Source organism: Sus scrofa, chromosome 17, assembly GCF_054392235.1.
Source record: "Sus scrofa isolate SSC_HxYL_T2T_F1_AM1 chromosome 17, Sscrofa_HxYL_maternal_Yorkshire_Landrace_v2.0, whole genome shotgun sequence".
Taxonomy (NCBI): Eukaryota; Metazoa; Chordata; class Mammalia; order Artiodactyla; family Suidae; genus Sus; species Sus scrofa.
In genome coordinates this window covers 52658201-52670430 of record NC_139399.1, presented here as the reverse complement: position 1 = coordinate 52670430, position 12230 = coordinate 52658201, and the positions used below count along the sequence as shown (strand labels likewise).

At 39.3% G+C, this 12230-nt stretch overlaps 1 protein-coding gene and 1 long non-coding RNA gene across 15 annotated transcripts in view; both read left to right on the top strand.

Moving 5' to 3' along the window:
- Nucleotides 1-12230, top strand: part of PTPRT (protein tyrosine phosphatase receptor type T) — a 1176585-nt gene that overhangs the window by 917504 nt on the left and 246851 nt on the right. For all 14 annotated transcript variants that reach the window (XM_085003959.1, XM_085003963.1, XM_085003956.1 and 11 more), the window contains one exon: nt 11197-11470. In XM_085003959.1, the coding sequence (XP_084860085.1) occupies nt 11197-11470 (274 nt within the window). The remainder of the gene's footprint in view (nt 1-11196; nt 11471-12230) is intronic.
- LOC146395317 (uncharacterized) lies at nt 3516-10393 on the top strand. The gene is made up of 2 exons (XR_014832401.1): nt 3516-6918; nt 6957-10393. It is a non-coding gene; the product is annotated as an uncharacterized LOC146395317 (long non-coding RNA).

Here is a 12230-nt window from a genome sequence, read left to right as displayed (position 1 = left end):
CTGTGGCTGTGGCGTAGGCTGGCAGCTGCAGCTCCAATTCGACCCCTAACCCAGGAACTTCCATATGCCACAGGTATGGCCAAAAAAAGAAATAAATAAAATAGAACCACATGAGTTGCTTATACACAGTATTGTGAACAAAAGAAGACTCATTATTTAAGAGAAAATATGTGAGGGTCAGGCCTTTTGCATTTTGATTTAAATATATCTCCACACGCTCAATTAAAGCTACTTGCACTTCTTTTAAATACTAGAGAAGATGATATGGCACTTCGGCCGTCATCAGGTGGTTGTCTGTTTTCTCCTTTTTAAGGTTTCTTTTGACTTCATCTGATAATAGCTAAAACTTAATTTGAACTCTTCAGTTGAATTGTTACGGACTCTTTACACAACATATATTTCTTCACCTCAATTTCTACTCAAAATCCACCCTTGTTCAATTTAAGTGCAATTCAATCAGAGAAGAAACGTCCAAATGGAACACAAGGCAAATCTTTGTGGTCTAATTTGATACCACTATCATAGTAATGCATGCAGCCATTGTATTGGCTCCAGCCAACTTTTATGAAAAGCACTTTATAGAAAGAACTTTCTAGATGCATTATCTCCTTTAACTCTCACCCTGTCCTGTTACCACCTCTCTTCTCAGAATCCTTTGCTGGCCAGGTCCCTCCTTCTGCCCTCCCCTCACTGAATGGTGCTGAACAGTTAATATCTGTCTCCCCCATCTCAATTCTGAGCTCCCAGTGCCCAGGGACCATTCAGACTTTAACCTGCAACACTGTAGTCACTCAATAAATATCTTATGAATGAATGAATAAGTACATGAAAGACAGAAGGAGCACTAGATCACGCAGCTAGTCAGAAGCCAAGGACAATGCACGTGCACATCCTCTGATGCTAAATTATAAATGTATTCCTCTCCCCATTTCCTTGCCCCGTCTAAGGGCAGTTGTGACTAAGCAAATTGTGAACAAAACCAGGAATTCTCAGAGCCTTGGAGTAAAGTTTGGCTAACTAAGACATATCATTGTAAATTTCAGTTTCATAGTTCCAAGTGACCTTTACTGTGGAGACTGTAATTGCAAAACTAGATTCTGTTGAGGATTACAAAGCTCCCAATTGTTTCTTAGCCTGCCTTGTGCAATAATGCTATAGGTTTATCAGCACATTTTTGTATTAAAATGTGTGCATAGTTGAATACTAAAGCACAGACCCTTTTGAAGGGAGAAGGAACATCCAAGATTATTCCATTCATTTCTTTAACAGCTTTATTCAGGTATAATTTGCATACCATAAATTTCATCCATTTTTAAGTGTAAAATTCAGTGATTTTTAGTAAATTTGTAGGGTCATGCAGCCATCACCATAGTCCCATTTTAGAACATTTTCAACACCATGAAATGCTCTATGCCTGAATACGGTTGATTCCTGTTCCCACATCCAGCCCCAGGCAAACATTAAGGTTAATATTTCTATAAATTTGCCTTTTCTTGGCGTTTCATATGAATGGAGTCATACAATGCATAGTCTTTTGCGTCTGGCTCCTCACACTTAGCAAAATGTTTTTGATCTTCATCCATGTTGTAGAATGTATCAGTAGATTGTTTTCTTTATTGCTGAATAATATTTCATTGTATGGATATACCACACATTGTGTATTTGTTCACAACTTGATGGACATTTCCATTGTTTAATATTTGTGCATTTTGAATAATGCTGCTATTAATATTTGTATACAAGGTTTTGCGTAGACATACTTGGATAGGTATGTAGGAATGGAATAGCTGGGTGAATGGTAGCTTTGTGTTCACATTTTTAAGGCACGTCCACACTGTTTTCCAATATGGTCGAACCATTTGATTTTCCCACAGCAAGGCATGGCAGTTTTAGTTTCCCAGTACTCATGTCAACACTTGCAATTGTCTGTGATTTTACTGGTAGCCATGCTAGTGGGGGAGGGGAGTTATAGTTATTCCCTGAGTTTTTTGCTGTTTTTGTTTTGTTTTGTTCTTTTGAGAGTTTTTGTTTTTATTATTTTTATTTTTTATTGAAATATTGTTGACTTACAGTATTACATGAGTTTCAGGTATACAGCATCGTGATTCAATATTTTATATATTATATTCCATTAAAAGTTATTACAGAATAATGGCTGTAATTCCCTGTGTTATACTAAATATATCTTTATTGCTATCTATTTTATACAGAGCAGTTTATATAATCTTAATCCCATAATCCTAATTTTCCCCTCTTCCCTTTCCTCTTCCCCTTTGATAAACACTACCTTGTTTTCTGCATCTTTGAGTCTGTTTCTGTTTTATATAGACATTCATTTGTATTACTTTTTTACATTCCACATATAAGGATGGTTCCTTCTCTGTGTCTTTTCTACTAGTCTTCCTTTCATTCTCAAAGAGAGTTGCTCTGTGAATAGTTGTGATTTTGGTGTGCCAATGAGAGGAGGCGAGCTCAGGGTCTTGCTACTCTACCATGTTGGCCACCCCTCAAAGTTGACCATCTTTTTCTGAGCTTGAGACACTTGTATTTTATGTGTAGTGAAAGGTCTAGTCAAATCTTTTGCCAAATTTTAAATCGAGTTGTTTTACTTTTTATTATTGAATTGTAATTGGTCACTGTGTGTATTGAATGTCAGTCATCATACCATTTGATTTGCAATTTTTTTTCAATGTGTAGCTTATCTTTTCACTTGTTTAGTAGTATCTTTTGAAGCTCAATTTTCAAAAAAAAAAAATCTGATGACATTCAGTTTATCTTTTTCCCCCATTAGTGGATCATGTTTTTGGTATTGTATCCACATACCCCTTTCCTAGTCCAAGGTAATGAAAACTTTTTCCTTTGTTTTCTTCTAGAAGAGTTATAACTTTAGCTCTGACAGTTAGGACTATGATATATTTTCCTGTTAGTTCTTTAAGTATAGTATGATTTTAAATTTAGATTTTTACATGTGGACAGTTAACCCAGCATCATTTGCTTAAAACATCATTCTTATACCATAAAATCATCTCAGAACTTTTGTCAAAAATCAATTGACCATAAATGCCATGGCTTATTTCTGGACTGTTAATTCACATTCATTGATCAATAAGTCTATCTTATGCCGGGACCACACTATCAATTTTCATAAGTTCTGAAATTGGGCACTGTAAATCCTCTAACTTTGTTCTTTTTTTTTTCCTACTATGTATACTTGCTTTACCATGTACACTTTAGTATCTGCTTATCAGTTTTTGTGAAAAGTCTTCTGGAATTTAATAGAAATTGCATTAAATCTATAGATAAATTTGATGAGAATGGCTGTCCTAACAATATTAACCATTACAGTCCATAGCATGGACTGTCTCTCCATTTATTTAGATATTCTTCAGTTTTTTCAGTAATGTTTTGTACTTTTCAATGTATAAGTATTTTACTTATTTTTTAGAATTATTTATAAGTATTCTTTTTGATACTATTTTGAATAGAATCATTTACTTATTTTTAGATTGCCCTTTGCTAGTGATAAAAATAAAATTCATTTTTGTATATTGGTTTTATATCCTATGACCTTGTTGAAATTGTTTTAGTTCAAGTTGTGTCAGATGTGCATGTGTGTGAGAGAGAGGGAATTCCTTGGAATTTTCTGCATACAGAATAATATCACCTGCAAGTAAAAGTTTTACTTCTTCTTTTCAAATCTGATAACTATGAATTAATGAGTTTCACTGGCTTGAAGCTCCAATACAATATCTAATAGACATCCTTGTATTATTCTTGATTTTAGAGGGAAAACATTTGATCTTTTATCCTTGAGTGTGATATTAGCTTTACTTTTTTTGTAGATGGCCTTATCGAGTTAAGAAAGTTTTATTCTATTCCTAGTTTTTTAGTACATTTTATTGTAAATATGCATTGGATTTTTCCAATTTTTTTTTCTGAATCTGTTGACGTTATCATGTAGTTTCTTCCCTTTTTTTCTGAAAAATATGCTATGTTATTACATGAATTGATTTTTGGATATTAAATCACCCTTGCATTCCTGGGATAAATCTCGCTTAGTTATGATGTGAAATATATGTTGCTAGGTTTAATTTGGTGATATTTGGTTAAATATTTTTTAGATCTATATTCATGAAAGGTAATTTCATAGTTTTCTTTTATTGTAGTATTACTCTGGTTTAGATATCAGGGCCTCATAGGATGAGTCAGAATGCAGGCCTTCTTTTCTGGAAAAGTTTGTGAAAAATCAGAACTATTATTCTTTTTATATTTGCTAGACTTCACCAATTAAGCCATAGGGCTGGCATTTTTTGAGGGAAGAATTTTAAGAATTTTACTAATTCTGTTATGTTACTGGTTATGAGTATACTGAAATTTTCAACTCTTTCATGAGTCAATTTAGGTAAGGTGTTTCTTTCAACAAATTTGTCCATATCATCAAAGTCGTCTGGGTTTTGGCATGAAATTTTTCATAGCATTCCCTTATAATTTTAAAAATTTCTATAGGATCAGTAGTGATATCTCCTTTTTCATTCTTAATTTTGGTCATTTGTCATATTGTGTTGATCTTCTCAAAAATGAAATGTTGTTTCATTGATTTTTCACTCTTGTTTTTATGCCTTCTATTACATTGATTTTTACCCTAATTTTAATTCTTGTCTTCTTTCTGCTTATTTGAAGTTCAGTTTGCTATTATCTTCCTACTCTCATGAGGTGGGAACTTAGATTATTAATTCGAGATCTATCTTTTTTCTAACATAGGTGTTTGAAGCTATAAATTTTCCTCTAGTCACTCCTAAAATTGTTGTTGTTGCCAGTGTTGTTCAGTTTAATTACAGCCTTTTGGAAAGAGACCGTGTTGAGCTTCTCACTCTACCATTCAGGAAGGCCCACACCATGATTTTTAAATATGAGGAAGACGAGGCATATAGAGGTTACTTTAGGCTGGGTTCTTCCCCGAGGAGGCTCCTGGGCCGAGGATTTGAAAGCCAATGTCTTATGAAGAGGGTGCTCCCGGTTGAAACTAGAAAGGGGCAGAGAGAAGCAGGAAGCAGAAGGTAAAGAACCCAAACGATGTGTGACCCTGTAGAGAGCCCTGGAGCATAAATTACACCTGGAATAAGTTTCCTGTGAGGCAAAGGAGCAGAATTTTTTCACTTCTGCCCAAAGCATTCACTGGCACATGCCATTCTAAGACCAAATGTTGGTGGTGATTGGGGAAGAGCATGACTTAAATTCCAAACCAATGTTTACCAGGAAAGGAAACTTCAGGTGTTTCAAAACAACTCTCTAATGAAATCCACAGTGCCCCCATTAATAGCAAAGTACACAGAAGCTTGGGGGTGGACACTTAGAGCCAGAAAAAGTGATTAAGAAAGGCAATACCTATGTCCTCTTACAAGATTAAGTGGTGTGCCCAAGATCACACAGCTATATATTAGCAGACTGCACACTAGAAACCAGATTTATAAATGCTAATATTGTATTTTAATCAGCTTTATTAACAGTGCACTGAAGGTGTATTGCATGAGTCCTTGTCTTATTAAGTAGATTTTATTTTATGTTTATTAACCTTTTTTGGATGGCTGAAGGCATTCCTAACCATATATGAATCAACTCTGATGCCAGTTGTTACTATCTGGGACCTTTTCCCATAGTTTGTCTAGTCATCAGAGGCCCCTGGGAAAATCTGGGAATGTATAGAGACAAAGCAGCTTCCTACCATTTCAGGAGGTTGTGTTAACTTAAAGAAGTTCAGAAACAGCATAAGAGAGAACAAAGTGAAGTCATCTTCAGTGAGGAATTCATTTACCCACATTCCTGCCAATGACTGGAGGATCATGGACAAGAGCAGCTAAGGTCTGCTTGTTCCTACAGATCACTCAAGTCAGGTACCCTTTGGAAGAAAAGGTACATAATCATCAGTCAACGTGTTTGAGTTAAGACCACATGCCTTTGACCATTTTCACCAGTGCCAATAATAAGGGCTTCTTAGTTGCCAAGCTTTCTAAGTCATCAGGTCTCCTGGGATCATTAAAGATATATGCTATTGGCTGGAGTTCCATTGTGGCTCAGCTTGTTAGGAACCCAGCTAGTATTGGGTTTGATCCCTGGCCCTGCTCAGTGGGTTAAAGGATCTGATGTTGCTGTGAGTTTCGGTGTAGATCACAGTGTGTCTTAGATCTGGCATTGCTGTGGCTGTGGGTGGGCTGGCAGCTGCAGCTCTGATTCAATCCCTAGCCTGGGAACTAAAGAAAAAAAAAAGATATATGTTATTGGAAGGCTTTTGTGTGTAATATTAAAATCGTATTTGCAAACCAGTCAAGTTGGCTATAAGATGAATATCTATAAAAGAAAGGCTTCCCCCCATTGATTTCCAGTATTAAATCATAGATTTGTTCCTGAAGAAGAAAAGAATGGTAGGAAATTTACCAACATTTCATTGATGATTGTGTTAGAGTGATTGACTAATGGAAACACTTTTTTTTCCTTTCTCTACTTTTCAAATTTTATAAAATGCTGCTGTATTTTCCTTGACATGAAAATTATTTTAAGTGTGTTATTTGATGGAATAAGATACAGATGATGGCTCAACTTTTGACATACTAAAAAAGCGATGTAGCCATATGGTAAGACTGAGGGCTCAAGAGGCAGGCTGCCTATGTTCAAATTCTAGCCCTACCACTCAAATAGCAGTATGACCTTAGGTAAGTTTCCAAGCCTGTCTTTGTTTCACTCCTTTTAATTCTGTCAGAATAAAATAATAGAATCTGCCTCTTGGGGTTATTTTGAAGGTTAAATGAGATGGTCTATGAGATGTATAGAATGAGCTTAATATGGTACCTAGTAGGTAATATGTGTTCATTAAACATTTTCTGAGGAGTGAGATAGTCATTGCAGTACACAGCAGTAGGAGCTGTGACAGGGAGAGCTATCAGAACAGAGGGAGAAACTAGCTCTGGTTTGCAAGGAGCAAACCAAATCTGGAGTTACATTGGATGAGGAATTCTCAAGATAGAAAAAGAAAAGAAAAAGTCATTTTAGGAAGATGGAACAGCATATAAAATGACACTGAAGGCATGTAGTGAGAACTGATGTGACTGTGCATTTAAAATTCATTTTGTAAATGTAGGTCAATTCGTGTCCTTAATAAATACTTATTGAACAACTGTTATGTATTTAGCAGAGAGTTGAAGCTGAGAATGTAGCCATGAATTAGATAGAAAGATCTCAGACCTCATGAAGTTCACAGACTATGAGGGGAGCAGTCAGTAAGGCAGTAAATAAATAATCAGACAAGACATATTTCAGCTGTGATAAAAGCTATGAAAGAAATGAATCAACAGATGTGATAAACAATGACTCACTAGAACACTGGTAATTATGAACGAATGCTTCTGGGTCGGTTTCTGGAAGACCTTGAACTAAGACGAGCATATTACTGGGGGAACATAGGCTCAAGTCTGCTACTTTCTGAAGTTGGGTGGTTTTCACCTAGGAATTACACAGCATACCCTCCATCTGTTATTTGACTTCAATATTCTGAATGGACCTCTTCCATGGATATAGAAAGGGGGCTACAGGAGGTGGCAGTGATGGAAGGATGAATCTGATGGGACCTTGTTGCCCCTCACTGTTACCTAGTCAGAGAAGCATGAGTCAGCATCTAACCATTAGTTCAGAAAGCAGAGGGAGCATGAGGGACCAGCAGCAGGGTTCTTCCAAAGCCTGCAGAGGTATTCCTGAAGATTTGGCTTTTCAAGGTGTCTAAAGCAGTTGTCCTCTACAAGCTGGGGTCTTGGACCTGGGACCAGAGCTAAGTGTTCTTGAGACACTGAAACTAAAATAAAGTTGCTGGCAGATCTTAAAAGTTAGGGAGGAGAGGGATGGAGGTTATCGGGCCCTTTTGAAAGAGGATGAACAATGGACATTGAAGGTGAGGAAACCAAAGCTAAGGAGACAAAAGAGTTACAAGTGCCCCTTGGCCTTATGCATTGAGGTGCAGCTTAGCTTTCAGGGCCCTGCAAGAAGAGAGCTGATAGGGTAAATTCTGCAGCCATAAATGTCCACTTTCTCACTAGGGGAAAAAGAGGTTTGTGAGTAAATGTTGTATGTTGTGAGGTGAGCCTGGAATAAGAAGAAGAAGAAGTTCTCTCATACTATCAGGATTTTTCTACTTAAAAAAAAAATCCTTTCTCCTTACAAATTATCCTGCATAGTTTATTACAACCACTTACTTTGTACTAGAGATATGACTTGGGGGAGGGCTAAGTCTTATTTGGGTATGATTTCATCAGCAGCAGCAAGCTGAAAAGAGCTTCAATAACGATATTGTCAAGAGAATGATTGTGAGAATGAAGTTACCACAGAAACAAAAATAATGCCCACTCTTTTGTTTCTTTTCCCTACCCCTTCCTCAAGTGTGTGTATCAGGGAAAGTTGCACAACTTGTACGGCCATTTCTTCCCTCCTCCTCCTTAATCAGAGCTCCCAGATCTTTGAGGGATGCTGCATGAGCTGGCAAAAAAAGATTTATATGACAAAAGGGTTTACAGCTTTCTGGCTGCAATTGTAGATTTGCCTCTGAATGGACAAGCTGCAGACACAGTGGGCCTCAGGGAGTTGCTGGGTGTGCTTTGGCGCATTAATCCCAATTGTATGTGAACCATATGTTGACAACACAGTTTAACTCAGAAAATATCCTTTGCTCATCTTTGTGATTTCAGATGAGGCTGGGTGGGATAGAGCTGTGCATTTTAAGCTGCCAAGTAAAAAAAAAAAATGCTTGGCAGGCCCTTTGTGCATTTTGCTGGCTTATGGGAAAAGAAGGAAGGGAGAGGAAAAGAAAGAATATTGAACTATGCATGAAGAGTCTGGATTTCTACTTTTGCTGCTGTCTGGCCTCATAGGACACCAGCCTCTTGGCCTCAGCATCCTCATCTGTTATATGCTGCTGAGTTTGGCTGATTTGACAAACGACTCTTTAAAAATCAGATTGGTGGGAAGGAGGGGATGGTGGGGTGGGAGGCAGACCCCTCACTCTGTGGCCCTTGTCGGCATTCACATGTCAGAGCCCAATGAAGGCCGCCACTTGGCTGTCCACAACTGCAGAATTTCATGCCTGTCATGGGCATCGCTTGGGCCAGCCTTGTGACTCTTCCCGATCCATCCCATTGTAGGAGGGCCAGGGATAACAGAAAGAGATTCTAGAAGTAGAATCCAGCCCCAGTGAAGCTCCCAAGGCATTAGGGTCTCAGTTTACAGGGTAAGGACGACAGAGGATTCAAGGGTGGCATGAGCGATCTGGGCTGAGAAGCACCAACAGAGGTCTTCTCCTGTGGGCAGGATTAACCCAAGTGCTGGTTAGGGATAGACTGGGCCTTAAGGAAAAACAGGGACCCATAGCTCTTTGCTAACCCCTGCTTCTAGGGCTGAAGCTATTGGTCCCAAGAGGCTGTGAGGGCTAGATAGGTTGAGTGCCCCCAAGCCCAGTGCAGAGTGTTTCAGGTGCTATTGCAAGCCTGGACAGGTGAACCCAAGTGCCTGTTTTCCCTTCTCTCTTTTTCCCCTTTTGCCTTTTCCTTCATAGATTTGAGTTGAATGCATAATAGATCCTCAGCAAGTAGTCCTTCGTACCCCCAACCAGATTCAAATCTTAGTCAAGACTGTTTTCCTATGTAAAGCAGGTCCTGAAAACTGTCACAGGTGCCCCTCCATGCCCACCCTGTGAGTTCTCAGTTTGGGTCTTGGATCTATGTGCTGTTTTTCAGGGAATTTTCAGAGGAATCATGAGTTACCTTGATTAGGATTTCTGCATCCAGTCAGATTGGGTTTCGTGCTTATTTCCAATTTTAATTCAATTTGGCCCATTTGAACACACGTTCACTGATCACTGCATAGGAATAGGTAACCTGCTGAGCAGTATGTGGATGGGGAAGAGGGTCGCAGAGATAACTAAGCCACAACTCCCACTGTCCGAAAGGTCACAGTCTTTACAGTCCAGAGAAACAGTAGTTCTGGCTCATGTTATTACAGTCCCAAGAATCTAGCCATTAACGAGCTGCAGGGGAGCCAAGTAGGGGGGAAAGTCACTCAGATTTGGAGGATCAAGACTGGCTTCACAGGAGTTCCTGTCGTGGCTCAGCAGTTAATGAACCTGACTAGCACTCATGAAGATGGGGGTTCCTGGCCTCGCTCAGTGAGTTAAGGATCCGGTGTTGCCGTGAACTGTGGTATAGGTTACAGATGTGGCTAGGATCCTGTGTTGCTGTGGCTGTGGTGTAGGTGGGCAGCTACAGTTCTGATTGGACCCCTAACCTGGGAACCTCCATATGCTACAGGTACAGCCCTAAAAAGACAAAAAAAAAAAAAAAAAAAAGACTGGCTTCACAGAGGAAATGAAAGATAGGCTTAGCCTTTAGAGAAAGGCTTCCATAGAATGAGAAAGTATTGCAAGTGGATGAAGCATGAACTGGTGAAGGCATGGGGGAGGATGCAAAGGATGTTTGTGCAAAAGCATGGGGTCTGGAGCAGCTGCAGTGAGGAAGTTACCATAAGACTTTCTGAAAAGTAGACTGGAAACCAGGCACAAATTTCCCCAGATGCCAGGATAAGACATCTAGATGGTATCACTCAGATAGTGAAAACCCCATGAAAGTGCTTCAAAGGTGGACCGTATTTATGTTTAGGAAGATCAGTGTGTGGACTGGTTAGCTGATCAGATCAATTAGAGGTAAAGAGACCAGCTGAGTTCAGCTAAGCGGTGGGGACCTGCCCAACCTCAGCTTTATGATGGGAGGGGTTAAAACAGGGAGGGCCAGGTGCGGATTGTGGATGTCAGGTCAACAGAGCTTGTTCATTAGAGAGGCAGAGGGAGAACTAAGGAGGTAGGAATTGAGGATGAGCCCCAGATTCAGGATCTGGCCACTTCATGAGCAATGGTACCCTTCACTAAGGAAGTAAATATAGAAGGAGGACCATGAAGGCTTAGAGAGGTTGCAACTCCATTGCAATTTTGGCCCAATCCAGTGTGAGCTGGCTCTGGAGCGTCTAAATGGAGATATATTTTTACACCGTCATGGGTTTATTTGTCTGAAGCTCAGGAAGGAGGTTTAAGTTGTAGACAGAAAGGATGGTGATAAATCACAGGTTCATCCCTCCAGATGGTTGCTCACCTGCCTCTTCTTTCCTGGCCAGTGTTTATCAGCTTGTGGTCAAGGAGGAACGGCTTCAGAAGTCACGGAGGGCAGCCGACATCATCGAGTGCTTTTCGGTGCCAGTGAGCTACAGAAACGCCTCCAGCCTGGATTCTTTACACTACTTTGCTGCTGAGTTGAAGCCTGCCAACCTGCCTGTCACCCAGCCATTTACAGTGGGGGACAACAAGACATACAATGGCTACTGGAACCCTCCACTCTCCCCTCTGAAAAGCTACAGCATCTACTTCCAGGCACTCAGCAAAGCAAATGGAGTAAGTATGGCCACGTGGAGGCCGTTTCTTGCCTTGTTTTCCCATTCTTAAATGAGAAAGCAGCATGGCCTTAGAGTAGAGTTTGACACACTAAAGCCCATGGACCAAATTATGCAGACCCAGGTGGGTTTTTTGGTAAATAAAGGGCTGTTGTTGTTTTAATACAGTGATACCTTTTCACTTGTGTAGTCTGTAGATGCTTTGATGCTACAGCAGTACACTTGAGTAGTTGAATCAGAGACTCTATGCTACATAAAACCTAACATATTTACTCTCGGTCCCTTTACAGAAAAAGTCCTCAGACCCCTGTATTAGAGGATGGAAAAAGTGTTTTCCTTGGTAAATTGTAGCAGATCTGAGTCTTAATTTCCTCTTCTATGAAAGTATACCTATAAAATTGATATCTGTAAATGCACTTAACATGTTTTAGTTAATCCGTGACTACTAAAACCTTTAACTTTATCATTAGTCACATTAGAATTTTTTTTTCTCCTGAAGACAAGGTAATCTTTTTTATGTCAAATATTTTTTTGGTTAATGAGGGGTACCAGCCATCACATAATCACAGGGCTGGAAAGGATCTGAAAGGTCATCCCTCCCGTACATTCGTCCCTCCCCATACATACAAAATGTACCTCAATTAACATTACAATATAGCAATTAACTGATACTAGTACTTATTCTTGAATACTTCCGATGACAGAGAGCTCACTTCTTTGTGTAGTAACTTCGCTGATCTTTGTGGGGGCTGTGGCACTAA